This window comes from Dreissena polymorpha, chromosome 5 (genome assembly GCF_020536995.1).
Source record: "Dreissena polymorpha isolate Duluth1 chromosome 5, UMN_Dpol_1.0, whole genome shotgun sequence".
Taxonomy (NCBI): Eukaryota; Metazoa; Mollusca; class Bivalvia; order Myida; family Dreissenidae; genus Dreissena; species Dreissena polymorpha.
Genome location: NC_068359.1, coordinates 5,288,909 through 5,316,789, shown reverse-complemented (window position 1 = coordinate 5,316,789; position 27,881 = coordinate 5,288,909). Strand labels below are relative to the sequence as shown.

General features: G+C 34.6%; 1 protein-coding gene across 1 annotated transcript; it reads right to left on the bottom strand.

The window, feature by feature from the left end:
- LOC127881175 (aminoacylase-1-like) lies at positions 1–27,881 on the bottom strand. The gene is made up of 16 exons (XM_052428874.1): positions 27,717–27,881; positions 22,127–22,191; positions 21,716–21,820; positions 19,890–19,961; positions 19,696–19,718; positions 19,297–19,373; positions 16,343–16,432; positions 15,906–15,962; positions 15,587–15,660; positions 14,167–14,216; positions 13,646–13,709; positions 8,676–8,718; positions 7,363–7,469; positions 6,835–6,914; positions 4,372–4,432; positions 1–2,280 (listed from the first exon to the last, which is right to left on the bottom strand). The coding sequence occupies exons 1-16, from the start codon at positions 27,787–27,789 to the stop codon at positions 2,137–2,139; spliced, it is 1,185 nt and encodes a 394-aa protein (XP_052284834.1). The 5' UTR covers positions 27,790–27,881; the 3' UTR covers positions 1–2,136.

Here is a 27,881-nt window from a genome sequence, read left to right as displayed (position 1 = left end):
TTAATATCTTTGTATATTGTCAAGATGTCCGACTACACAAGAATTGCAAGAACTAACTACGTAATTTCCAAACCAGATAATACCTTCAAGAACTAGCGACGACTCCTGGCTCAACTACAAAAAATGTTTTTAATCTATTAATTGGATTCGTGATTGATGTGGAACGGAAGTATAAAGAGAGAATATAAATGGGCACAGCTTTTGCTACTGCACGTCAAAAACAGCATCGCAACATACTATAATATACTAGTATCAAAATCAGGCTTACAAATTAAGTGTACCAGTTTTCAAACAATTACTCCGTCTAACGTCAAAACGGAAGCGTTCAGCCGCAATTATTCTCAGTTATATTGGTCAATTTTCCCACGACGATTTTAGTGAACGTCCGAATCCTGATTTGTTAGTCATTCATTGCATGTACCTTCAAATGACGAACTTTATCAAGTGCTAATTTTTCACGCATTTAAAATAGTGATACGCAACTTGTAGACGGTCAAAGAAAGCATTATGATCATGTTTAAAGAAACAATTTAATGGTTAGATACAAAACCAGGCATGTATACACACGATGTACAGAATCAAATACGGCCTTATTAGATGTCGAAAATATCCGAAAATTCTTTTGTGCAAACAAAGACTAGCCATTTAAAAGATGACAATAGTCTGAGGAAAAGGCCGAAGTACAAATATAGACACCCAAAAACCCCTCGCCTTCGTGAGAAGGTGTTATTTATTACAAGTTACGCACTGTACGGGAAAGTAAATCGCGTTGACTTATCGACTGAAGATAAGTTCGCACTTCATATTACAAAGGACCTGATGAAAACATAGAAGATAAAGCGGATATATCGGCCCACGTAAGTGCATAAAAATCATCAAAACCGAGAGTTAAATGGTCACCACAATCTTAGACCACTGGTCGCAAATTCCTATCTAGAAATGAGCGAAATTCTCCTAACAAAGTGTGCATGTTTTAATACGTAGATAAAAACGAATGGCTCATAGTTTTTGTATGTACCGGGTATTTTAAGATAATAACAAGAGCGCCTGGTTGGTCCAAGACTGCTCACCTTGGTAATGTTTCAGAGCTTATCAAAGATATTTTGCAATATTAGTCCGAGCATGTATATTTTGGAGTATGGAACTCATGGAACAATTTTTCGTAGAGAAATACATAGGTGTTTACCCCAGCCGTATAAATTAAAATACTTTCAAGAGGATCACAGCATGATATATATATACAAATTAAGCATCTGTGTATCCAAGTGTCAGGGATTTAAAGATTTTCATTATTTGAGTCTTTATAAATCGTATGATTTAAAACAATAAATAATCATACACAACAATCTTCATTCACACAAACAAGCTATGCTCACACACAAAATATATGACCATACAATTTTTTTTTATTTTATATAAAAGCGATCATACAAACAAGCTAAGATTATGCAAACAATCCATGACCATACATAAAAAAAATCATTGTTTATACAAATAATCTATATTGACACAAAAATACATGATCATTAAAACAATATTTTAGTATACAAAAAAGTGTGATCATACAAACAATATAACATGATGAAAATAATAAATAACTATGCAAACAATCCATGATTATGAACACAATATATGATCATAATTATTAATAATCTATGTTCATATATAAACAATCTATGTCTATGCAACACATTTACGCTCATTCACACAATATACAAACAATATATGGCAATAGTAACAATATATGACCATGAAACCAATCTATTATCATACAAACAATATATGATCATAGAAACAATCAATGACCATACAAACCATGTTTAGTCATAAAAAAAACTATGATCATACAAATATTTATCATCATACAAACAATTTATGATCACATTTATCTTCATACAAACAATTTATGATCATACAAACAATATAAGGTCATACAGTCAATCTATGATCATACAATCAATTCATGATCATACAATCTATTAATGATCACACAAACAATCTGTGATCATGCAATGAAGACCTGATTATGGTAAGCACCAGCAACACGAAGCCCTAAACAACTGTCTGATTATTTTAATTCGTTTCAATGACACTTTGCTTATTTTCGTGTCAATGTATTTGCCCCTTGATAATTTTTCAAGCATTTGCCAGCGCTGGAATAATTCCACAATAGATCTCAATGCCTTTCAGAAAGACAGCCTCATTAAGGAACTCGTTGTGATCGTGCAACAAGATGGGTGTGTTGTTCATTGGAGAGAAACCAATGGCAGGGTAGCCAGCCTGTAAGTGTACAAGGAATATTCATGATCATAATCCGTGTGTTATATTGGTTTCAACTTCATATCCTTAGGGATTGTTAATGTGCTGCCTGTTTGTTTATAATCTAATAAGGATGTCTGAGCTTTAACATGTTATACATACATGTACTTCTCTTTTTTCCATTCAGCAGTTACACGTACCACTATATTTTCAATTCATAAGATATACACACCCCTCTATTTTCAATTTATCCTTCACACATACCACTCTTAGTCTCTAGTAACCATTCACCCATAACAATACCTCTCTAATGTCCATTCATCAGTTCCACATACTTTTCTTTAGTCTCTACATCAAGCTCTATATATTCCCTAAAAACGTTACACATCTCTATACTATCCGTTCATCAGTCACACAAACCTTTCAAATATCCCTACTTTCAGTTTCACACGCATCTCTATTTTCTACTTTCCCTTAATCAGCAATACATACCTCTGTTTTTTCCCTACACCATTTAAACACACCTATCTATTTTCCATACATATACCACACATATTCTATATTTCCACAGTTAAATTACACTCACTTCTATTTTCCCTATATCAATTACATAATAATCTCACATCCCAACAACAGTTACAAAAACTTATCTACTTTCCATACCCATTCTAAACATACATGTAACTATCTATTTTCTATTTTCCAAACATCAGGTACACATACCAACATCAAGTATAGAAACCAATCTATGTTTCCAAAACCTTTTTAACATAACCCTCTCTTTATGTGTACATCAGTTAGGCCCAATTGGAAATTGTCGGCTCAGGTGCTACCCTCAGTACTCTTAATTATAATAAAATGTACCCCATGTACGGAAAATGAAACGTACCCAGAAATTCTGACTCTGAATTGATCTTTGTCTGCTAATTTTTTCAAATTAACTATGTTCATATTTATGTCAATATTGTATAAAATGACCTTTATATTAATGAAACTCCTTATCAAAAAAAGATGATGAGACAGGTTTTGTTCAAAGATAGTTTTGTTTCATATTCCATAGAGCGTTTTACCGAATCTGATTTTGGGCAGGATTAAAACTCGGGTACAGTCTAAATTGGCCGGGTACATGCTATAATATTTTCCGTACTCTTTCAAACTTACCATACACCTCTTGATTGTCCATAAATGAGCTACACATTAGTCTCTATTTTTACTTACATCAGACAGTAACACAAATATCTGTACTTTCCCAACTTCAAATTAACTCAATTTCATATACCACTCTATAGCCTCTACATTAACTCTCTCTCTTAAAGGGGCCTTTTCACGCTTTGGTAAATTGACAAAATTGAAAAAAAGTGTTTCAGATTCGCAAATTTTCCTTGAAGTTATGATATTTGTGAGGAAATAGTAATACTGAACATTTACCATGCTCTAAAATATCCAATATGTGCATCTTTTGACGATTTAAAAACCTGAAAATTTTAAAGCTTTGCAACGCTAAACGAATGAATAATTTGGAGAATTCTGTTGTTGTCGTTGTATTTTTTGATACTACGAGGATTGCATATATAAAGTAAAACATACACCGGACATGGTATGAGAGCGGATGGTCTAGTGGATAGAACGGTAGACTTTTGCTCCATGGCTCCAGGGGTCAGTGGTTCGAGCCCTGTTGAGGGCTACCTTTTTTTAAATTCTTTAATTGTATTCTTGTTGTTTTACTCGAGATTTTTAAACCCAATGTTAACATTTTATCAATATAAAGCATTTATTGACAAACTTCAATACATGCCAAAATCTGTGAAAAGGCCCCTTTAAGTTCCTGTAACAGTCACATGTACAAATACCTACATTTTTTCTTATCTTCTGTATAATAGTAGTTATAAGTTATACGTAGGTTTTATTCACTCTACATCAGTTGCACAAACCTATCTGTAGTCCATACCTCAGTATACAATGTATACATACCTCCCTTTTTTCGTGCATAAGTTACATTCCTCTCTCTACTTTCTATGTTTGGTAGAGCAGTTACAAATAAATGCAACTCTATTTCACTACATCAGTTACAAATACCTACATATCTAATTTCTCTACGTCAGTTACACATACCTCTCTCAGAGATCTACTGTCGGTGGCAGCAGGGAAAATTTCCTTTTCTAAAGTCATCCCCCTGTGGAACAGACAGGGTCAATGCATACCAGTAAGTACATGGTTAAATCAATGGTAAATTGCCACTAAAGCATAAAGGCAAACTTTTGGTACATTTAAATTTAATAGCTGGACCAGAGATTTAGTTTATATATATATATATATATATATATATATATATTTTACGCCAGCAAAACATTCTAATAGTCTGTCACAAGAGGGGTTTTCCGTTACTAAAAATAGATTGGCCGTCAACTTCTCGATCGCGGCCTATTACATTGTATCAGAGTGAAGGTCGTCGGAAGACTTTATACTTACAATTTCGCAAAACAAAACTATAAATACCCGTATTCTTTATTAAGTAAGACTTAAATAAATGATATTTCATAAATTATAAAACATATAATAATTTGAATATTAGTATAAGTGGTGTGGATGCGATAGTGTTATTTTTCATTAGAGATTGAAATTTAGTGTAAGGGGTGTATTGATTCAGTTATAAAACAAAGCCCTTAAATAGCTCAATACATTTGATTTTTCAATCTTGAAATGTAGTTTTAATTTTCTTTACATTTAATGAATTTTCGTTTCGTTTACATTGAATGAAAATATTAATAATTTAAGCATTCCAATTGAAAAAAACACCTGCAAATTTTGCAAATTGAACTGTCTTTGCATGTACATGTATACAAAGACCTATATGTAATCTATAGGTCTTTGATGTATATTGAAAACTCTTCTCTAGTGATAATGAGCGATACAAATCTAGCATTTTATGATACCATAAATCTACACATTTAATTTATTTTACGCAAGTATTTTATATCCGTATATAATGACCAAACGCGATTGCTTGTTTTCATGATGATGTTTCGAATACTGCAGTAAAACACGATCTTTACACATTATAGCAGAGTTTACACTTGCAGGTACCCGTTAAATACGTTAATTGTGTAGTAGTAAATTTGTAAAATATTTTAAATGTATAGTTATTAAACACTTTATTCTTATGTTTAAACTGGCTAATATATATATATACTTAATAGTTCCTAGCTGTTAATCCATTTCGGACAAATGTCTATTTTTTTAAATATGTTCAAATATTTTATTAAAGCAACTGTTAAGTTTTTGACTTAATATGTCGAGAGATGACATGGAGGTATCATAAATTGTGTTTAATGACCAGACACATGTGGTTTGTGCAGAGACCCCATACAGAGTCATACAAGTATATGTCCCTGGGTTTATTACACACTGTTTTCTTAGTAATTGTCTGGACAGTATCCGATCATATCGAGATAATCGGTTTGTAATAAACAAAGGGGCAATTAAACACTGGGTTAAAAATGCTGATAGATTGGCCGTCAACTTCTCGATCGCGGCCTATTACATTGTATCAGAGTGAAGGTCGTCGGAAGACTTAATACTTACAATTTCACAAAACTGGTGTGAACAATAAAATAAAAGCATTTACATTTATCAAGAGGATTTAGTTAATCTGTAACAAGGTAAGTTTTTACAGACAAATAGGTTCAAATCAGTTTCTATATGTTGATGACATAAATTCAATCAATTTGTTGTTTGTTTTCGTCCTTATTTGTGTTCGTTCATTGGATTCAATTTAATCTGAAAGAATTTCAAGTTCTGAGTATTTTTTGTTCTTCAAAAGGGTCGCGAATATGATTGTAACCTTATCACGATGCGGTTCATCACATGCAAACAATAGCAGAATGGCCGCAGTTTTGACGGCCAAAATTTGAGCATGCGCAAACGTGACGTCATTATCAGAATCCCCAAAACCTCCTATAGACTTACACAGATTAATAATATTGACAACGATGAAGTCAGATAAAACAGTTACCGAAACAACAATGAAATAGCTAATGATAAAACCAATTGAGAAAACTCGTATGTTCCGTTTAAAAAAATGCTTAAGGCAATTTAACTTGTACATTATTATACCATCTTCATGAATGGCAAAATCAATGGTATATATTTTAACGTAATTTGTCATAATTTCGGATAAAAATTTTCGGACACCTTTTCCCCATTTAAAACCAGACCGATTGATGTTGCTGGAAAATATGATCCCTGCTAATAGATGATTATATACCCATTTATTTTATTTCCATTATTCCTTATTCAGATCAAGATTGAAATAAAATATCATTAAAACAATTGCCTTGGCTCCTGTATACTTACTCCGGAATGGGCTAGATTTGCGAAACCTACTTACATGTCACTGTGGATACAAACAATCATGACACATCTGAAATCCCTGTCAAAGTCACAGACCATATTACCTATTAAGATAAGGTTATGTTGAAATATATCAGAAAAAGATTTTTGTCCCTACCCTCCCCGTCATTATATAGCAATAATGGTTTTGACATATTGCTGCAGCCTACCCCTCCAACTACTTACATTCCACTACAGGCAGAACTGAAGGCTTTCCACCAGATGTCGTCATCATCTGTCCTAGTTAGAGTCTGGCACATCCCTTTCTGGAAAATGGCAGACAATTAATAATTTGCTTTGTATCATTTAACAAACCACCAACTAACAGATTTTTTATGTTAAATTAAAAAAAAATCTGAGAAAGTAATACATCTTGTTTACAAGCACCTTTCTGTGAAAAGGCAGCAGCTTTAAGTTTGCTGTACAAATTTGAGAGAGGAAAAATAAATACTTTGAATGCTTACTCTTTCCTAAACATATGCTTACATGCCCCTGAGAATTAACAGCCAATTACTCGGTTGACGCTTTTAAATCTCATTAATTAGCCAAAATGCATGTTTTTTTATAAATAGTCACATCAGAATATATGGAAATGTGCTTTATTTAAACAAAATCAGAAACTTTTTTTGAAAACTATAGATTTAAGTTGTCAATTAAAGATTGCGCTATTCGGCTACAGCTAACATAACATTATTATCGTATCTAAGTGCTCACCTGATGGAACTCATATGTTACACCTTCTCCAGCCTCCTCACACCAAGACTTGATAGTGTCTTCAAAGACTGCAAGATCTACCGTCGGAGCGATACGAATATCAAATCCTGAAACAAACATGTGCTGATTGTAAACTGTCGACATATTCTTATATTTTTATACAACTTTTTGTGCTGGTTTTGATTTAAAGAAATGGAACTTTTCAAAAGATCTGAAACAAATATTATTTTCATTAAGTACTGTCAAATCATTATTATTTGTTTGACAATTATTATCTTTAATATCAAGCCACGAAAAGACCAAATTACTGTAGACCTGAAATACATCCAATGATTAGAACTGTGCTCTGAGAAAACTGGGCATATTGCATGTGCGTAAAGTGTTGTCCCAGATTAGCCTGTGCAGTCCGCCTGGGGACTGCAGGGGCTAATCTGGGATGACACTTTACGCACATGCATTAAGCCCAGTTTTCTCAAATCGCGACTCATTAATATCCATCGTAATTAACACACAAACGCAAACCAATCTTTCGTTTATTTAACAATCCGGAAACTAAGCTTCTGTCAGTGCATTACACTAAGTACTTAGCATTTACTTGGTCTTTACTGTATAACGCTAATGCAGTAATGCTGAATCCTTTTGGAAGATTACCGGGTAATAAGTCTCTCTTTGATTTAATTGAGGTATTATTATATAGATCTGATTTGTTTACAAACGAAGTCCAATGAAAGAACAAGAAGGCTCGAATGCACTCACCTGCGACCCCAATGAAGGGAAATTTTCTTAGCAGCTTATGTTGTGATTTATTTGACCTAATGAGCTATAGTTTATGACCCCATGTTAACCATTTTAGAACTCAGCGAAGTTTGGGAAATAAATGTGACCTCTAAAAGGTTTACATGTTTCTTCTTTAATCTGACCTAGTTGCCTAGATTGTATCCATACATGACCCAGTTTCGTACTCAGTTGAGATACCCAGTTTCGTACTCAGTTGAGATACAATAGTGACAAGTGTTCAGGAAGATTTGGAAATAAAGCCTCAAGAATGTTCACAAGCCTTTTCTTATTTTTCACCTAATGACCCAGTTTTTAACCCAACATCACCCATTTTCAAACTCGTCTGAGATATCTTTGGGATAAATGTTCTGAGAAGGTTTCATGAGTTCCATCAAGATATAGCCATAAAAGCTAAAAGTTGATGACAAACACAGCACACTGCACGATGTCAGACATTAACTTATCACAATAGCTCACAATGATGACATTTTGCTCCAGTAAGCTAAATTAGGCATTATACTGACAACTCTTCATACCTGCAAAAAGTTTGCTTGGCACAACATTGAACTGGATTCCTCCCTAAAACAAAGAGAAATAATGACACAATGGCCTACTACTGACCCTATATGTGTTAAGGGGGAACAATTGCACTCGGAACAAGACTCTTGCCAAGCAATATATGTCCCCTACGGGCTCCACCATTGTCAGAAATTCTATTGTTGCCATAGCAACCAGAATTTTCGACGTAGGAACAAAATGAAATGATGTGCATAATGTCAACATTACCATCTATCCATGTTTGAAATTTCATGAAAAAATATAAAGAACTTTTTAAGTTATGGCAGGATCCAGAAAACCACCATTTTTAGAAGTATTTCTAGACTATTTGTTGACATAGCAACCAGAATTCTTGACGTAGGAACAAAAGGAAAAGACGTGCATAATCTTCACATTGCCATCTGACCATATTTCAAGTTTCATGACAAAATATGAAGAACATTTTAAGTTATTGCACGATCCAGAAACGTGTGACGGAAAGAGCGCAAACCATCAGTCCCCTCTGGTAAAACCGGTAGGGGACAATAAAATAAAAAGTAAAATATACATATAAAAACTGGTAGATTGTTTAGTATTAATGAGTAAAAGAATAAATACAAGAGGGCCAAGATGGCCCTTGTTCGCTCACCAGAAAAGAGGCGGTTCATTCAATCTTTACCTAATGCCAAACTTGACCTAGATATTGACCAGACAAACATCCTGGTAAAGTTTCATCATTATTGAACCAAAACTCTGGCGTAGGGAGTGTTTTTGTTTTTGTAAGATTTGAAATGGTGACCTATATTTTGAGTTGACCCCCCTTACCAAACATCAAACTTTGCTTACAAGGACTTTGTATAATATAATGAAAATTTGGACAATCTAAGGGCAATAATTATGGCATTAATTATGTGATTTTGCTCATCATCAAACTTGACTGAGATCTTTCAGCAACTTTGATAAAGAATGCTTGAGAAATGTGAATGCTAGAGTGTTTACAAACCAAATGGTGACGGACGGACAGCGGACAAAGACCAATCCTAAAACCTCACCTGAGCAATCAGGTGAGCTAAAATGTGTGTTTCACAGATCTGAGCTATTTTCCAACTTGTCCAAGAAATCAATAAAACCAATGTATTGACTAAGTTTCACAATGATTAGGCAAAAAATGTGACTTCTATAGTGTTCGATCACAAGGTTTCTCTCTATATAGTCACATTAGGAAAACTGCCCCACCCCCCTGGCAGCCATGTTTATTGACCCATCAGGACCATTTGCAAATTCATCTGAGATATATATAAAACAAATCTATTCACCAAGTTTCATGATGATTGGGCAAAAAATGTGACTTCTAGAGTGTTCACAAGCTTTTTTTTACTATATAAATATAAGAAAACTGCCGCCTCCCCCCCCCCCCCCCGGCAGCCATGTTATTCAACTGACCGGAACCATTTTCCAACTCAACTCTCGTATCAAGGAAACAAATGTTCTGACCAAATTTCATGAAAATTGGGCAAAAAATGTGACTTCTAGAGTGTTCACATGTTTTCACTATATACATATAGAGAAAAATGCCCCGCCCACTGGCGGCCATGTTTTTTCACCGATCTGAACCATTTTCGAACTCGTCCGACATATCAATAAAACCAATGTTTTGATTAACTTTCATGATGATTGGGCAAAAATTGTGACTTCTAGAGTGTTTACAAGGTTTCTCAATAGCCATATAAGGAAAACTGCCCCGCCCACTGGCGGCCATGTTTTTCAATGGACCGGAACCACTTTTGAACTCAACCAACATATCATTAAGACAGACATATAGACAAAGTTACATGAAGATTGGGCATTTAATGTGACTTCTACAGTGTTTACAAGCTTTTTCTTTTTTTTTGACCTAGTTTTTGACCCAGCATAACCCAGTTTCAAACTCGATTGAGATATCAAAAGGACAAATCTTCTCAACAAGTTTCATGAAGATCGGACAATAAATGTGGCCTCTATAGTGTTTACGAACAAATGTGGACGGACGGACGAACGACGGACAAAGACCAGTCACAAAAGCTCACCTGAGCAATCAGGTGAGCTAAAAACAAGAGCTGTCACCATAGGATGACATATGCCCCCTATAAACGCTTTGATAGAAGCTATAGCATTTTTCGAAACCTAAACGCAGATTTAGAAACCTAAACGCGGACCCTAACTTCAAGGTCAAGGTCACAGGGGTCAAAATTTGTGTGCGTATGGAAAGGCCTTGTCCATATAAACATGCATACCAAATATAAAGGATATATCTCAAGGGACATAGAAGTTATGAGCATTTTTCGAAACCTAAATGCAGATTTCAAAACCCAAACGCAGACCCTAACTTCAAGGTAAAGGTCACAGGGGTAAACAATTGTGTGCGTATGGAAAGGCCTTGTCCATATATACATGCATACCAAATATGAAGGTTATATCTTAAGGGACATAGAAGTTATGAGCATTTTTCGAAACCTAAATGCAGATTTCGAAACCTAAACGCGGACCCTAAGTTCAAGGTCAAGGTCACAGGGGTAAAAAATTGTGTGCGTATGGAAAGGCCTTGTGAATATACACATGCATACCAAATATGAAGGTTATATCTCAAGGGACATAGAAGTTATGAGCATTTTTCGAAACCTAAACACAGATTTCGAAACCTAAACGCGGACCTTAAGTTCAACGTCAAGGTCACAGGGGTAAAAAAATGTGTGCGTATGGAAAGGCCTTGTCCATATAAACATGCATACCAAATATGAAGGTTATATCTCAAGGGACATAGAAGTTATGAGCATTTTTCGAAACCGAAACGCAGATTTCGAAACCTAAACGCGGACCCTAAGTTCAAGGTCAAGGTCACAGGGCTAAAAAAATTTGTGCGTATGGAAAGGCCTTGTCCATAAACACATGCATACCAAATATGAAGGTTATATCTCAAGGGCCATAGAAGTTATGAGCATTTTTGGAAACCTAAATGCAAAGTGTGACGGAAAGACAGACAGACGGACAAATGGACGGACAGTCCGATCACTATATGCCGCCTTTTCTTCGAAAGGGGGCATGAAAACATCCAACCTCGAATAACAATTTACACATAAATGAAACACAACTACACTGTATTATTATGAAAACATTAATAATCAAAGGGGAGTAACTACTGTCAACTTAAATGCAATATTTAGAAGAGTTGTCTCGCATGTTACATGACCTTAAATCATGATTGTTTGCAAGCCTTTATACTATATAAATATAAGGAAAACTGCCCTGTCCCCCTGGCAACCATGTTTTTCAACAGACCGGAACCATTTTCAAACTTAACTCACGTATCTAGGATACAAAAGTTCTGACAAAATTTCATGAAAATAGGGCCAAAAATGTGACTTTTAGAGTGTTGACATGTTTTCACTATATACATACATGTATAGAGAAAAATGCCCCGCCCACTGGCGGCCAAGTTTTTCACCGATCTGGACCATTTTCGAACACGTCCGAGAAATCAATAAAACCAATGTTTTGACCAACTTTCATGATGATTGGGCAAAAATTGTGACTTCCAGAGTGTTTAGAAGGTTTCTCTATAGCCAAATAAGGAAAACTGCCCCGCCCACTGGCGGCCATGTTTTTCAATGGACCCGAACCACTTTTGAACTCAACCAACATATCATTAAGAAAAACATTTTGACAAAGGTACATGAAGATTGGGCATGAAATGTGACTTCTACAGTGTTTACACGTTTTTTCTTTTCTTTGACCTAGTGACCTAGTTTTTGATCCGGCAAGACCCAGTTTCGAACTCGACAGAGATTTCGTTGGGACGAAGCTTCTGACCAAGTTTTATGAAGATCGGACAATAAATGTGGCCTCTAGAGTGTTTACGAACAAATGTTAACGGACGGACGGACGGACGGGCGACGGACAAAGACCGGTCACAAAAGTTCACCTGAGCAATCAGGTGAGCTAAAAAGAGCAATCCAAGTAACATCAATTGACAGAAGGGCATTCAGTTTTTTGTGAAATTGTTACATTCCAAATTTCAAACAAAAATATTCACTTGTTTTGAAGGCATGCAATTTTCAAACAAAGCATTAAAATACTGGTAGCTTGGCCTAAATGGAATACAGCATTTTTCTGTTTATGTAAGTGAAAAGGAGCATATCACTGTTTAAATACAGAACAGTGTTATTGAGTTAATTGCAATACGCTGTCAAGTTGTCGACAAATGCAACCAGTATTCAGAGTGTTTAAGATAACATGCGGAAACTAAATATCTTCACAGAAAAAGTGACAAGCCAGTATGAGTTTGACCTTTGACCTAAAAAATGATAGGCTACTTCCTGTCCAACTGAGTGACCAGCATACCAATTTGTTTGTACCTCTGTCAAAAAGTTGTATAGATATCCGGCTGAAACAAATTTTATATTAAAAGGCATTGAGACCTTGACCTGTTAAACTCCAAATGTCTTCCTTTCCTCTTAAGTAACCAATATAACAATTTAGATGATTATAGGTAAAAGCTTTCTCTACATATTGTGAGGAAAGAAATTTCTTGTTACAAGCACATGTGACCTCACTTGTGACCTTCACCTGATGACAGAAATATTAAATGGGCGTCTTTCTTTCCCAAATGCGTTTTCACCATACCAATTTTGAAGAAGTAGGGAAAACAAGTCGCTAGGTATGATGCTGACATTTTGTTTATGTTAACCACCTTGTGACCTTGAACTTTGACCCTTTGACTTCAAAATCAATAGCAATCTTCCTCTCTCCTCAAGTAACCACATGTTAAGTATGGTATGAATAAGTCTTCTCTAGATATTGTGTGGACACATTTTTCATGTTGCCAGCCCCTGCGAACATGAGAGTCACACGTACAGACAAACATTACCAGCAACACAAAGATGCAATGCATTATACTTCCATTTCTTTCAAGGACGGGGGCATAATTACATACCTCTAACATTGTCAAATTCAATGTAGTTACATCACCCAACCTCAAACAGCCAGTATCTTTCAATCTGAAAAATGTTTTTTGTTAACATGAGGAAAATACTGAAAAAATGGCAAACATTTATTAAGACAATTTTAATTTCAATCCGACTGTCGTTTTATCAAAAGATGACTATACAGCTCACAAGTACAGATTTTCAATTAATTTTGACTCCCTTTTAATAACTAGTATTTTACTTTTAATACCCAAAAAGGAATAACAAATATTGTGTTTAAAGATGGTATTTTTTTAAATTTAAAACATTAAAAAATATGTTAATGCAAACATTTTAACCTTACAAAATAGATCCCACTATATACATGTATTTATTATAAATACACTGGCATGCTAATAACATATATAAGCTGTTTGTTAAACAGTTATGCATCCTTTTAGTATATAAGCAGTCTTTAATATTTAATGTTAATGGGTGCTTGGATGACACTAACACTATCATCTTATTTACAGTTATTGTGAAAACCTACTTCTTTTCTTCCATGCCTCTGAAATCCAGGAAGCTGTTGATCACACGTCTCTGAAAGGATGTACAGTCAATATTTCTGATCTTCTGTGTACCATATTTTCAGGCACTTCAAATAATTTCTTAAAATCTGTCTTAATACATAGCATCTTAACAGTCACAGTAGTTAGTATGATTATCTTCAATGAAGGTTGCGTTGATTTGTAACACATTATACTGTATATTGAGGCCAATATACATAAAACTTGGCAAAAAAAGCAAACAATGCTTGCAGAATTACTTCAGAAGATTCAATTGTTAATAAATAGAACATATGAATGTAAACAGCTAATAAGTGATAGAAAATTGTAATCTATCCGAAAACATAGATCACAATGTTATTAATTATAATTATTAATTGATAGAGTTTGAAAACATAGTGACATAAGCAATTCACAGTTGCAAGATTATGAGGTGGTAACTCAAAATAATGTAACCCTGTTCATGCAGAAATAAAAAATCAGTTAGACTTGTTGGTGCATTTTGCTCAAATATCGGCTGCTTTCTAAACTTGGTCAGCCAGAATTATAATTTGTAATGAAGATACTGTCTACCATTATATTAATGATAACCTTTCTTAACCTATGTATTAACGATAACCTTTCTAAGTGGTTGCTAGAATAAACTTCAGTTTTGACATTAGCTTATCAGACAAGAGTAAAGGTTTGTTGAACAAAATACATAGTGGTTTACATTTTATACTTTGAATTTATACATAATGTTGGTAGTTTCATCATAAAACAAATCAGTTTATGAGGAGAACCATAAGTTATTTTGCTATGAAAGTTTCTATTAACCATGTGTCTAAGCATGTCAAGTTTTGACACCACGGACCTTATTTTAAAATTGTAAAAAACTGCTATTAATATAGCATTAGTAATATTCAACCTGTGCGACTTCTTAATTATAAATTTCAAGATCACTGCACAAATATGTGTATAGACAAAATGAAACCCTATGGGGGTTGCTTCTTTTTACCAAAGGGACATTATCAGAGCTTTCTTTGTAGAACACTACTATTCCACTCTTTTATGATACAAATGTGAAATGTCTGAGCCTTGTGATTCAGATATTTTCCAACCAACTTCCCATATGAAACCATATTACCCGATGGTAAATCCACTTTTTACCACAGAGAACACAGGTTATTTTAACTAGAAAACCCCTATACAAGTTAGACGCCTCTTACAAATGCTCCTGCAGTTTTAGGTTAGATTTTAAATGTCCACTTGCCTTCTAATTCAACAGAAAACATAAGAGCACTGGCGGTGGCTTCTTTTACCACAGGGGCCTAATTAAACATCTTTGTACAGGTCATTTTTTATAGCATTAAATTATGCAATGCCCTTCGAAACTGATTGCAAAGTTCAGCTGAAAAAGTTCACCAGTTTTTCAGCTGCAGTGTTCTCTATAAATCTTGAGCCATGTCCAGGGTTCCCAGTGCACTGTATCCACACACCTTTAAATGATAATGCTTTATCAGTTATGAGTCACATCATTTAGTTTTGTTTTACGTTTTTGTTTTGTTTTTAAAGATCAGCATTCTTATTGGAATACAAAATCGAATTCAATGTATTTTTCTACACAAACTCTAATCACTCAATCAAAAGAGATGAGATGGCAATTTTATAAGGCCCATTATTGCTGTTTCCATAAAATGACTTAATATGTTCAAGTGAATGGATATTGAGTATGAACACTTACGCCAAGCTGCTCTTTCCCCATAAAACACAGTAAAAGTATCCTTGGGATTTGCCAGTCCTGAAAACAAAATGACCAGTAACAAACAAAACTAACTGAAAACATCTTAAACAACTAAAACATCTGTACAACTCAAAATTTAAATACGATTTCAAGAACGAAACTTGGTGCTGCTACATAATACATAAAATGTGGCCCGTGTATGTTTAGTTACATAAAAAGCTACAAGGTCTAAAGTGAGTCAACAGTGATTTCTGACATAGTATTCAAATCAACATCAACCAAAATTCTAATGCCTATGGGACAACCTCACCACCTTGCTCTAACAATTCTGCAAGAAAATTAAATACATTAAAGGAATATGGATAGGGTTACAGAAAAACTTTATAGCTTACCATCATACTGAGAATACTTGGCAATTATATATTTCCAACAAATACCTTCATCCAGGGCAAAGCCGATGTTCAATTTCTTGAACTCTTCATGGTCCAAGAACATCTTCATTCCCTTCACACCTCCAATCTCCTCATCTGAGAATACAAATAAACAAAACATTGTTATTTTATTTTTTTACCAAGGTACAAAAAGGCCCTGATCACCTGATTTGAAAAAATCTTATCAAAATAACATAAACAAGAAATGTGTTTGTCAGAAACACAATGCCCCCTATTGCGCCGCTTTGAAATAAAATTTCAATATATCATTTGGCAAGTTTAGAAATTATCTCCCTTTTAAAGCTTATTACTACCCTTGGATTGTATTTTGTGACTTTTGACCTTGATGGATGACCTTGACCTTTCACCACTCAAAATGTGCATCTCCATGAGATACACATGCATGCCAAATATCAAGTTGCTATCTTCAATATTGCAAAAGTTTTAGCCATTGTTAAAGTTTTCGGACGGACTGACAGACGGATGGACGGGCAGATGGACAGTTCAAATGCTATATGCCACCCTACCGGGGGCATAAAAACCTGACAGTCAAAGACTCATACTGAAATTGCTAAGTGTAAAAATATCAGTTTTATATGGCATTTTTTGGCAAGTGCTTATACTTAATATAATATTGCAAGATAAACAAAAGTTCCGCAGTCGGAGACATATGCCCCCCTAACAGGGCTTTGAACTAGTGACCCCAATTTCAATAGGGATCATCTACTGTTCAAGGCCAATGCACATGTGAATTATCAAGCCAATCATTCAATTTGTTGATGTGTTATTGATCAGAAACAATTTTCACACTTATTGTGACAGTGAGCTTTGACCTAGTGACCCCACTTTCAATAGGAGTCATCTACTGTCCAAGGCCTAAGCACATGTGAAGTATCAAGCCAACCAGTCAATTCGTTTAAGAGTTATTGATTGGAAAAAACACTTAGTGTGATAGTGACCTTGGCCTTTGACCTAGTGAACCCAATTTCAATAGGGGTCATCTATTGTCCAAGGCCAATGCACATGGGAAGTAACTAGCCAATCGGTTAATTTGTAAACAAGTTATTGATCAGAAACAATTTTTACACTTAGTGTGATAGTGACCTTGACCTTTGACCTAGCAACCTGAATTTCAATAGGGGTCATCTACTGTCCAAGGCCATTGCACATGTGAATTATCAAGCCAATTGGTCAATTTGTTGACAAGTTATTGACCAGAAACGATTTTCACACTTAGTGTGATAGTGACCTTGACCTTTGACCTAGTGACCCCAATATCAATAGGGGTCATATATTGTCCACGGCCAATTCACATGTGAAGTATCAAGCCAATCAGTCAATAAGTTGACGAGTAATTGATCAGAAACGATTTTCACACTTAGTGTGATACATGTAGTGACCTTGACCTTTGACCTAGTGACCCCAATTTTGATAGGGGTTATCTACTGTCCAAGGCCTATAAACATGTCATGTATTAAGCCAATCGGTCAATTGGTTGACAAGTTATTGATCGGAAACAATTTTCACACTTAGTGTGATACTGACCTTGACCTTTGACCTAGTGACCCCAATATCGATAGAGGTCATCTACTGCCCAACGCAAATGCACATGTAAAGTATCAAACCAATCGGTCAATTTGTTGACGAGTTATGGATTGGAAACGAACTGGTCTACAGACAGACAGACTGGTCTACCGACAGACAGACTGACATCCAGCAAAACAATATACCCTTTCTTTCTCGAAGAGGGGCATAATCGGTCGGAATAAACTGTATAATGGCTTTATTTGTAATTTGTCCCCGTAAGTTTGAACTTGATCTTTGATTGAGGGTCATAAGTGTTGCATGTGACATGTCTCACTAGTCCTATCTGCTGTGTTGCTTTTTATTGTTTGATAAATGATTAATGATGAAGTCAACGTCTGAACAATTTTTGCTGTATTTTATACTTAACGTCCAAGTGTAAACTTGACCTTTGAACTAGCAACACACACAATTTACATCCTACATGCAGCCTCAACATGGTAACTGACAGACAATAATTTGATAAATAAAGTGGGTTACAAATATTGAGCTCCATTTGTTCCCGAGTGTTAACGGGGACCTGTTAATGTGTATTTTACTGTGATAACAAAATAGTTGAATCCTGCTGTATTTGGACAAAAGTGAATTATTATCTGCATGGATACAGATTTAAGGGTCATTTCAAATGCTTACTCTTTTGATTATCATTAATTAAAACACTACATTTGTCCACTTCTGACACATATTTTTCAAGTTACAAAAATATATTAATTATATTCATAAAATCTTTATGAAATATGTCAATTCTGTAAAACCAGATTTTCAACAAACAGCCAGTTAATTTAAATTAATAAATTTTGAAATCCTATGTCTGCATTTCAGTTACTTACACAAAAGCTTTCCATGAAATACCTCCATCCAAACTCAAGTTATTGAGCAGAAACCATTTTTCTTCCTTTAGAAACAGTTACTTTGACCTTCAACCAACTCGCTCAACATGCCTCCATTCTCCAATCTAATAACCAGGATTTTCAACTGTGTTTTATATACAACTTTTGTATGATTACAAAAATTAATATTTTACCAAGTGCTTTTAAGATCACCTGTAAGTTCAGCAATCATCTACTTAATGCTTGGTTGAAGACAATGTAATCTCTACTAAATATAGTGCAATATACACAAATTTAATGTCTTAGATAAGCTAACTTAAATATGATTATTAGCTTTAAATTTTGTTAAGTATGTTCTTTGTTTACCTTGCTTTTCCTTTTTTTAAAAACAGTTTGCATAACTTCTTAAGACAAAATCAAGACTACTAATTTCTTCCTGACAACGAATATTGAAATCTGAAGTATTGCCAGTCTTTATAGCAACAAATCATCTCATGTCAATATACAATACATACAGATCACTACAAAAACTCAAAAAATCAATACCTGGAACAAATGTTAGATGTATTGTTCTTTTAAATGTTGTCCCTTGAGACTTCAACCTTCTGACAGCCTCTAGATATCTGTGCATTGTGCAGCAGTTACAGTAGTATTAAAACTTTTATATATTTTAAAACAAGTATTGATGTACCTTAAAGTACTTTCATACAGAGATTACAAAGTACATGTATAATATAAAATTTGACTATAACAATAATTTAAAATAGAACATGTATTAATTTAAAACATATTTTACAAAACATGTATCCAAAAACAAACATACTTTACACTCGCTTAACGTTTCAATTCTTTCTTTTTTTCTTGACCAATGTCTAGGAATAATAACTACAAAATGCAGTTAAAACATTTTTGACAGAATATTTACTCAAAACTGAACATACTCACTGAATTCCAACACTTTTCATGTCCTGAAAAAGATTGATCCAACCGTTCAACTTCCATTAGTTTTTCCCTTGTGAAACTAAGCACAGTACTATAAAACCAGTTACCGGTAGTTGGTAAAAAGATTTAAGTACATCAAACATACAAAGACAAAGTAAAATAGCAACATATTTCAGGTATATAAAAAACAGAACTACCTGGGTCCCCCTGGCATAGATGTCTCCATTGGGCATCTTTTCGGCGCTAAATGGGTCCACCTTCCACCCTTCCTGAAAAGATCAAGTGTCGACTCAGCACAACACTGATCTTTGAGCTTTACATGTCTATACCAGATACTCCAGTGTCACACTCAACCCTCAATATATAAAATGTAATATTTTATCAATTTCATACATTTTATTTTGAGGACAATTGGGATTGATATCAGAACCTCCAAGGTCCAAGGTAGATGCTCTACCTCGTTGATTTGAAAGCTAACCCCTATAGCGAGGCAGCATAAGTGCTCTATATACCTCTTCCTACAACATACACATGTTCACCTTTTTTGAAAAACTTTCACAAATATCCTTTGAAATGCTAAATATGGGATGTGGAACAGATTTACAACCCCTGACGGGTTCTTTACAGTTGGCTCCAGTCAGGCTCAGCCAAAACAGCTATGGGGATTGCACTTAAAAACTGAAACTTTAAAGGTAAAGACATTGTACCCCATTGCTGTAAAAGCAGGGCCCTCAATCTATCAAATCTGCCGCCGAATTTCGGCGGCAGTCCCCCACCTGAAAAGTATACTTTTTCCCCTTTTGGGGGGAAAAATTCCCCCTAAAAAAAAAAAAAAAAAAAAGTTTTTTTTTTTTTTTTTTTTATAGAAAGAAGTGTCTCATGATTATTATATCTCAATTCTATTTCAATTTAATCTTTTCAAACATACTAAATTATGAAAAATGCAATAATATAGTGCAAACATGTACAAATGAAATAATGAGAGAGGAAGTAAAAAATCCCCCAAAAAGGGAAACGCCGCGAATATTCCCCCTCCTAAGGGCTGCGGCCCCTTCCCCCAAAGTAGTGAGGGCCCTGAAAAGCTAGCTCTTATACAACAGTACTTGCAAACACATTAAAGGTATCAAAGACAAGATCTCACCAGTCCAGTAATGTTAATTTAAGAATGATCTTCTTGTCCAGAGTATCAAATTGAAGTGTATTTTTTTGTTTGAAATGAATTTAAAACGCAATTACATGTATGTTTCCCATTCAAAAGAGTACTCTTTAACAAAATGTTTAAAAAAATCAGCGAGCAAGCAAGCTTGACAACATAATCATGAAAATTAACACCTGTTGATGAGTTTTGGTCAGATAGGAATGCTGATCAGAGTAATTGTATGCCTATGTGACAGTGAACTGATTAGTAATTAATAATTAGTATAATCGTAGAACAGAGTCTTAAGGGAAATGTTTTGGTAATCTGGCTGAAATATGTTTCTGCAAAGGTGCTTCTTTAAACTTCAAACACTGTTTGTAAATATAGCAATATGAAATCATACCATTACCAAAATGTCCATTTAAAGTTATGACAAAATAAGTGCTAATTCAATTCAAAGTCTTCCGTTTAACAGATTAACTTAATTCATATTACTATAATCTTCTTCCACAATATTTTATTGTTCTATTATTTATTCTATTTTACCACAACATAAGGTCTTTTATTAACATCACAGTAAAAAAAAAATGTGCTTTTAAACTTAATTTCCATATGCCTGAAAAAAGCCATATTATGGGAGCAACCTAGCCTGTGGTGGGGGTATTGTAGCAAGAAATACATGACCGCAGCTTTCTTTTATAGACAACTATACCTTAAAAATAAAAATATAACTTATCCAATGTCATTTCTTTGATATTAAGTATTTTTTTATTTTCGTAATAACTTAAGTTTATGTATTTGTTTAATCTTGGTAAACATTTATGGTTCTTTTTTTTCTTGCAGCATAATGTTTTGCAATTTCTTTGTCAAAATTCAAGGACCTACTGGAAAGACTGGTACCACATCTGTGTGGGAGTTAAGAAGCACTGAAGGCAAGGTTGGTTCCTGTCCTTCCCATGTCATTATAAGGACCTTACGCTCTGGAAAAACCTGGAAACATACAACATTGTTGATTTATTTTAAGGTTTGTTGATACTGCTTTGATGGACAAAAAAATTGCCTTAGATTATGGTGTAAAATGTTGCTTTATAGCTAAATAACATTTCTATCGTGTGAGGCATTAAAAACTTCTTTGTTCAAATGTATCTATACACATTTAAAGCCATTTTCATTCAGGAAAATAATATACCGGTACATGCATTTAATTTCATTACACTCTTTTTTTAATCTTATATTTTAGTATGATTTCTGAAATATAGTAATTTTAATAGACATGGTTTAAAAAAAATGATGTACCTCTATTATTTTGTAAGGTAGTTCAATCTCTTTTGCTATCTCCTCCAAGAAAGCAAGTGCACCATCTATAAAAGAGATAAGACTCAATTCAATATTCTCCGGCACAGTTGCAGTGCTGCATGGTTTGTAATGAATATTGAACTTCAGCACCATTTTCCCCAGGTCCATGGAATAAGGAGTACAAGTGCAAGCAACAGCCCCCAACATAACCCTAGAACTGTGCTCTACTATCGACACCAACTGGGCAACACACTGTGAAGTGTGCATGGGTTAGACTAAGAACCATCCACTCGGTTAGCTCATATGCTCAAACATGGGCTAGTCTATCTCCATATCTTTATCAGTCCAGCAGGTTTTCTGCCTATTTTGGGAAAAGGAGTCTGACCAAACTGGGAATTTTTTATCGATAAATTTGTCCATTTTAGGAATTTTTGCTTCGATGAAATGGCTCATTTTGGGAAAACATTGTGGATTTATCATGCTGAAATAAGTCAGTGGTTTAACAAATAAATGTGTTTTTATTTGTTATTTTGTCTTCTTTATTTAAACACATGCAATATTGGGCATGTTCAATGTTTATTTAAGTATTGCAATTTTGTTTTTCAGTTACAGTGACAATCTGAGAATAAGAACTGTACAGTCAAAAACTTATAGCAGATATTTTTGACCAAATCAAACACTGGTTAGTCACACAAGTTACAGCATAATTTTTCTCTGCTTTCTGTTTTTGAAAGCATCATTCAGCTCCTCCAATGTTTTGTCATTCAGGTCTAGACATTCAATGCAGGTAAGCATCAGATGAGAAAGTTTGGTTTGTGTGAATGTGCTGCGTAATGGGGAGCACAGCAGGTTCATGGTGTTGAATCCTCGCTCAACCACAACAGTGCTTGTTGGTATGATACACATCAGCTAGACAAGTTGGGACATCAATAATCTAGAAATCATAAGTCTTAAGACAATTTTGGTTTGGGATCGGGTCCGTTTACAAAAACAGAATTTAAGAAAGAAAAAAAGTAACTCCTTTGTAACATCAAACCTGCTAAAGCTCAAGGACCAGACATGATTCCAAACTTAGTATTGAAGACATGTGGCAGCCAGTTAGCACCTGCATTTTCAACAATCTTCCAAATATCCATAAACTTAGGAAAACTTCCCCGGCATTGGAAAGATGCTTTTGTTTCACCTGTTATTAAGAAAGGCGACGTCCACCTAACCGAAAATTATAGACCCGTCCCCTTTACATGTGTAACATGCATGCTCCTTGAACATATTATATGCAAGCACATCGTAAACCACCTGGAAAAAAACAGCATCCAAACTAAACTTAACCATGGCTTTCGTACTGGTTACCGGTACTCCTGTGAAACACAATTACTGACCACTGTCCACGAACTTCTTACCAACTATGACTCTGGCGTGCAGATAGACATTGCTATCCTGGACTTCAGCAAGGCCTTCGTTACTGTCCCACATAAAAAGCTCCTACATAAACTGGAGAAGAATGGCATCAATGGTAACATCAACCACTGGCTCGAGGACTTCCTTACACTTTACAGACAGAAGCATAAAAGTTGTTGTGGAAGGAGAGAAATCAAATCAAGCAACAGTCGACTCCGGCGTACCACAGGGTACAGTCCTTGGTCCTCTGCTATTCCTCTGCCAAATCAACAATCTACCCGACCCAGTCCACCTATTTGCAGATGACTGTTTACTGTACCGCACCATCAGAAATTGCCAGGACCATGAAATCTTACAGCAGGATTTGAATAAACTAGAAATCTGGGCCAACACATGTGGCAAGAGATTTCAATGCCAAAAAATGCTATATCCTTACCATCAACCACAAAACCTCAAAACCTCAGCTTGATAAACACATCCTTAAACAAGTCCCAGAAAACCCATACCTCGGAGTAACTATATCAGAAGACCTAAATTGGAGCTCACATATAAACAAGATCACCAAAAAAGCAAATTCCACACTTGGCTTCCTTAGACGCAACCTAAAACACTGCCGGGAATCCTGTCCTAAATCAGCATACTTCGCCTTAGTAAGGTCTACTCTAGAATAAAGTTAATTGTCTGGGATCCACACCTTCAAAAAGACGAAGACAAAGTTGAAAAGATCCAAAAACAATCGGAGATTCATAACTGGAGACTATACCACGGTCCAGGGTCTTCCCCAGGCCATTTAAGCGCCCCTTGCTGGGGCGCTTGAATTTCGAAATCAGAGTCCCCGGGGCGCTTGAAATTTTCCGATCAGTGTATTCTTCAGTAAAAGAAAGTGGAGATTGTCCAAAAAAATCAAGGTTTCCCTATCAGTGTATCAATATTCCCTGTTTTAAAAGAGCACTCGGTACCTACTTTCACAAGTAATCGCCATAAACACCACATGGGGTAATGGATAATCCACTGATAAGAGAATAGCATGACGCGCATATCGATTATTCTAGCCACATTACACGGTCATTTAAATGCTGACAAGGATGTATCTGGCAACTTTCCAGTCGTCAAACTGTGAAGTTCATCGTCCAATCGGTTACGCGAATGCTTATGAGGGCTGGGTTAACTATCGACCATTATTTTTGATTGACGTCGGGCATGAAGTAAGAGTTCATCGCAGCTTGATTAGTAAGAAGTTGTACCATTTGAGTAATATAAACCGGTAATTAGTACAGTACAGAACATTAAAGACGGTTTAGGGCATCATCATCACACCTTTTTACTGTAAACAAGTGTTACCTAAAGTTTAATAGTTTAATAGTTTATTAACGTCTCTTCAATACACATATTTGACAGCTATATACACATACAAGTTATTCATAGATTACAAGTGTATTGCCACTCAGTACAGAGTTATAAGAGACAGCTCTCTATCTAAAACATAGGTATTTAATACTTTATACATAGAGAAATAAAAAATAATAAAAATTAACTAAAAAAAAAAAAACAAAAAAAAACAAAAAAAAAACATAAGCATAGCATAAAATAAAATCAACTTAACAACCAGATAGGTTATGAGCTCCAGTTGACAAATTAAAACACATGTAGTTTCTAAACAGCATGAGAGATAACATTTATATATATATATATATATATATATATATATATATATATATATATATATATATATATATATATATATATATATATATATATACACACTATAAAATCAACTAGTCACCCAGATACAAAGGTTATGAGCTCCAGTTGACAAATTTAAAACAGCATGAGAGATTACATATTATATATATATATATATATATATATATATATATATATATATATATATATATATATATATATATATATATATATATATATATATATATATATATACATATATATATATATATATATACACACACACATTATATATAGGATTTACCTATGACTCATAATTAATACGAGAAATTAATTGCAAGTGGTAAACAATTAATTATTATAGCGAGTAAGTTGTGCAAATGACTCCCGGTTACAATTATGTGATAACAATTTATTTAATTCCAGTACATGTATATTTCAACATGTCCATTTATAGAACTGATTAACCTCGTTTTTCTGACATTTATTCGACACGTAATGCGCTTTAACAAATTTTTGTTGAATTAATTACGCACACTTGTAAATGTTTCGTCTGATCAGGGACCTATTGTTTGTATAGGTCCCTGGTCTGATAATCGATAGTTAGAAGACTGATGATGGCAACCGGCCGTGATCCTCGTGGACAACGTGAATTTCATGCATAATTCCGTCAAAACATTTATTCGACTCGTAAAGTGTTTAAACAAATTATCGTTGAATTTATAACGCAACGGTTAATATTTGTTGAAATCTCAAATGGGAATAATTAAATTTGTAATCCGAAACCCATTCCCGTAAGTCGATGTTAACGCGTTTTTAATCCGAAACACACTTCCGAATGTAAATGTAACCGCACCGTTAAATATTTTTGGTTCAAATTAGCAGTGCAAATTTATTTTGTGTCGAATCTTTTTGTCAATTAAAAAGAGCGCGAAAATTATGCAGCATGTAAAACGTCGCGTCTATTGCATACAAATGGGGTGTATTGAGCGTTTTAACAAGCACACAACAGGTCAGGGGATTGACGCATATTCAGAGGCAATATTTCATCAAATCTATAAATAGTCACTTAAAAAATGGCAAGGTTTGTGTTAATGAAATAACTGAAAGCTTTTATCGTAAATATTTACCAGAAAGAGATTGATAAAAACGGAAAAACGGGATTATCGGGTAATAAATAGAAACTTGAAAAATAGTAAGTATACAGTAATAGAGTCGGGTTGAAACGGATGTATTGGGGAATCGTTCGAGTCGGGATTTTACTATCTGTGCGGAAAAGTTTTAAAACAATTAAACAATATAAAAAAAAATATTTTTTTAAATTACTGGGTTTTTTTTTTTAGAGTCATAGCGCACCAAATGACGTCTTTTGACGCTGTTTTTCTTTAAGTTATAACGCACCACAGAACGTGAATTGACACGTTAAATTAAAATAAAATCAACGTCGGGAGGGGACACCCCTCCCGATCCCACCCCCGATCGGCCCCGGGGCGCCTGAAAAAATTTCTGGGGAAGGCACTGCCACCAAAACACCTGGCTGCCTGACAAATATGCTGAAACGTTTGAAGATCCCACCCCTCCTAGAGAGAAGAAAGACCAACAGACTGATCTTCTTCTATAAGTTGATTGAGGGGCTGGTACCGGCCATGCTTAGCCCAAGACTTCCTTACCCCTGTCTGGCAATCTAAACTTAGAGTTATCCCTGAGACTTTCTCAGACTTTAAAGCAGATAACATTGTTGAAAATTACTCTATCAAAAACCCTACTTGTTTCATACAAATCAAGTGCAAAACCTCATTATATAAAAACTCCTTTTCCGTAATACATTAATAGACTGGAACAATCTGGAAAAAAAGTACCTTTGCTCTGACCCTGAAAGGCCCTGCAACATACCCATCCTGATCCAGAATCCACACCAGGATTCGAAACCAACCAATGACCTTTGGAGTAAAACTAGAACTTAAACTACTTGGCCATCCATGCTGACATGGAACATTATGTATTTTATACTTTTTATCAGCAATCATCTTAAGGTTACAAAATAAAACAATTATAAAAGAACTATTCAAATTATACTTGTAATCTTTTCGCATTTGTAACGCTTAATAATTTTTATTTTTTTAAATTGTCAAAAGATGCATTTAATGGACATTTTAGAGCATGATAAATGTTCAGTATTGCTGTTTCCTTGCAAAAAAACATAACAACAATGAACATATTCAAATCTGTGAAATGTTCAATGTTGTCAATTATCAAAACGTTTAAAGGTCCCTTTAAATGCTAATCTGTGTGGATTCTAGTTATAACTCAACTCAGTTTATGAAGTAAATAAAGGCCGTTGGCCCAAAATACACTTTATTTGACACAAAAGATAACACATGTTTGTAGTTGCGAACACGTCATCTTAATTATAAAATATATCAACGTATTAGTTACATTAGTGTTCGTGTTACATATAAGTTTAACATATATCAGCTTATCTAACTACTAAATTGTCGAAATCTCTCACCATAGTCAGGGTTGGGATGCACGGTTGTAATTCTCAAATATTCCCTGAAGTTAGTGACAGCTTGGTCCTCCATGGCAGTCAGTTTAATGTCTCCAAAAACTTAAGTTCGATCCAACAAAAATATGGGACAACTCTTCCCCAACTCTGTAGTCGAGGTCAATAATT

What these genes read in the sequence shown, in the direction of transcription:
- LOC127881175 (XM_052428874.1), bottom strand. Translation starts at nt 27,789, where the DNA reads ATGGAGGACCAAGCTGTCACTAACTTCAGGGAATATTTGAGAATTACA. An exon ending in GCATCCCAACCCTGACTATG is followed by an intron (nt 22,192 to 27,716) that starts GTGAGAGATTTC and finishes TCTCTTTTATAG; the next exon opens with ATGGTGCACTTGCTTTCTTG. An exon ending in ACAGTAGATCTCTGAGAGAG is followed by an intron (nt 2,281 to 4,371) that starts GTATGTGTAACT and finishes GTACACTTACAG; the next exon opens with GCTGGCTACCCTGCCATTGG.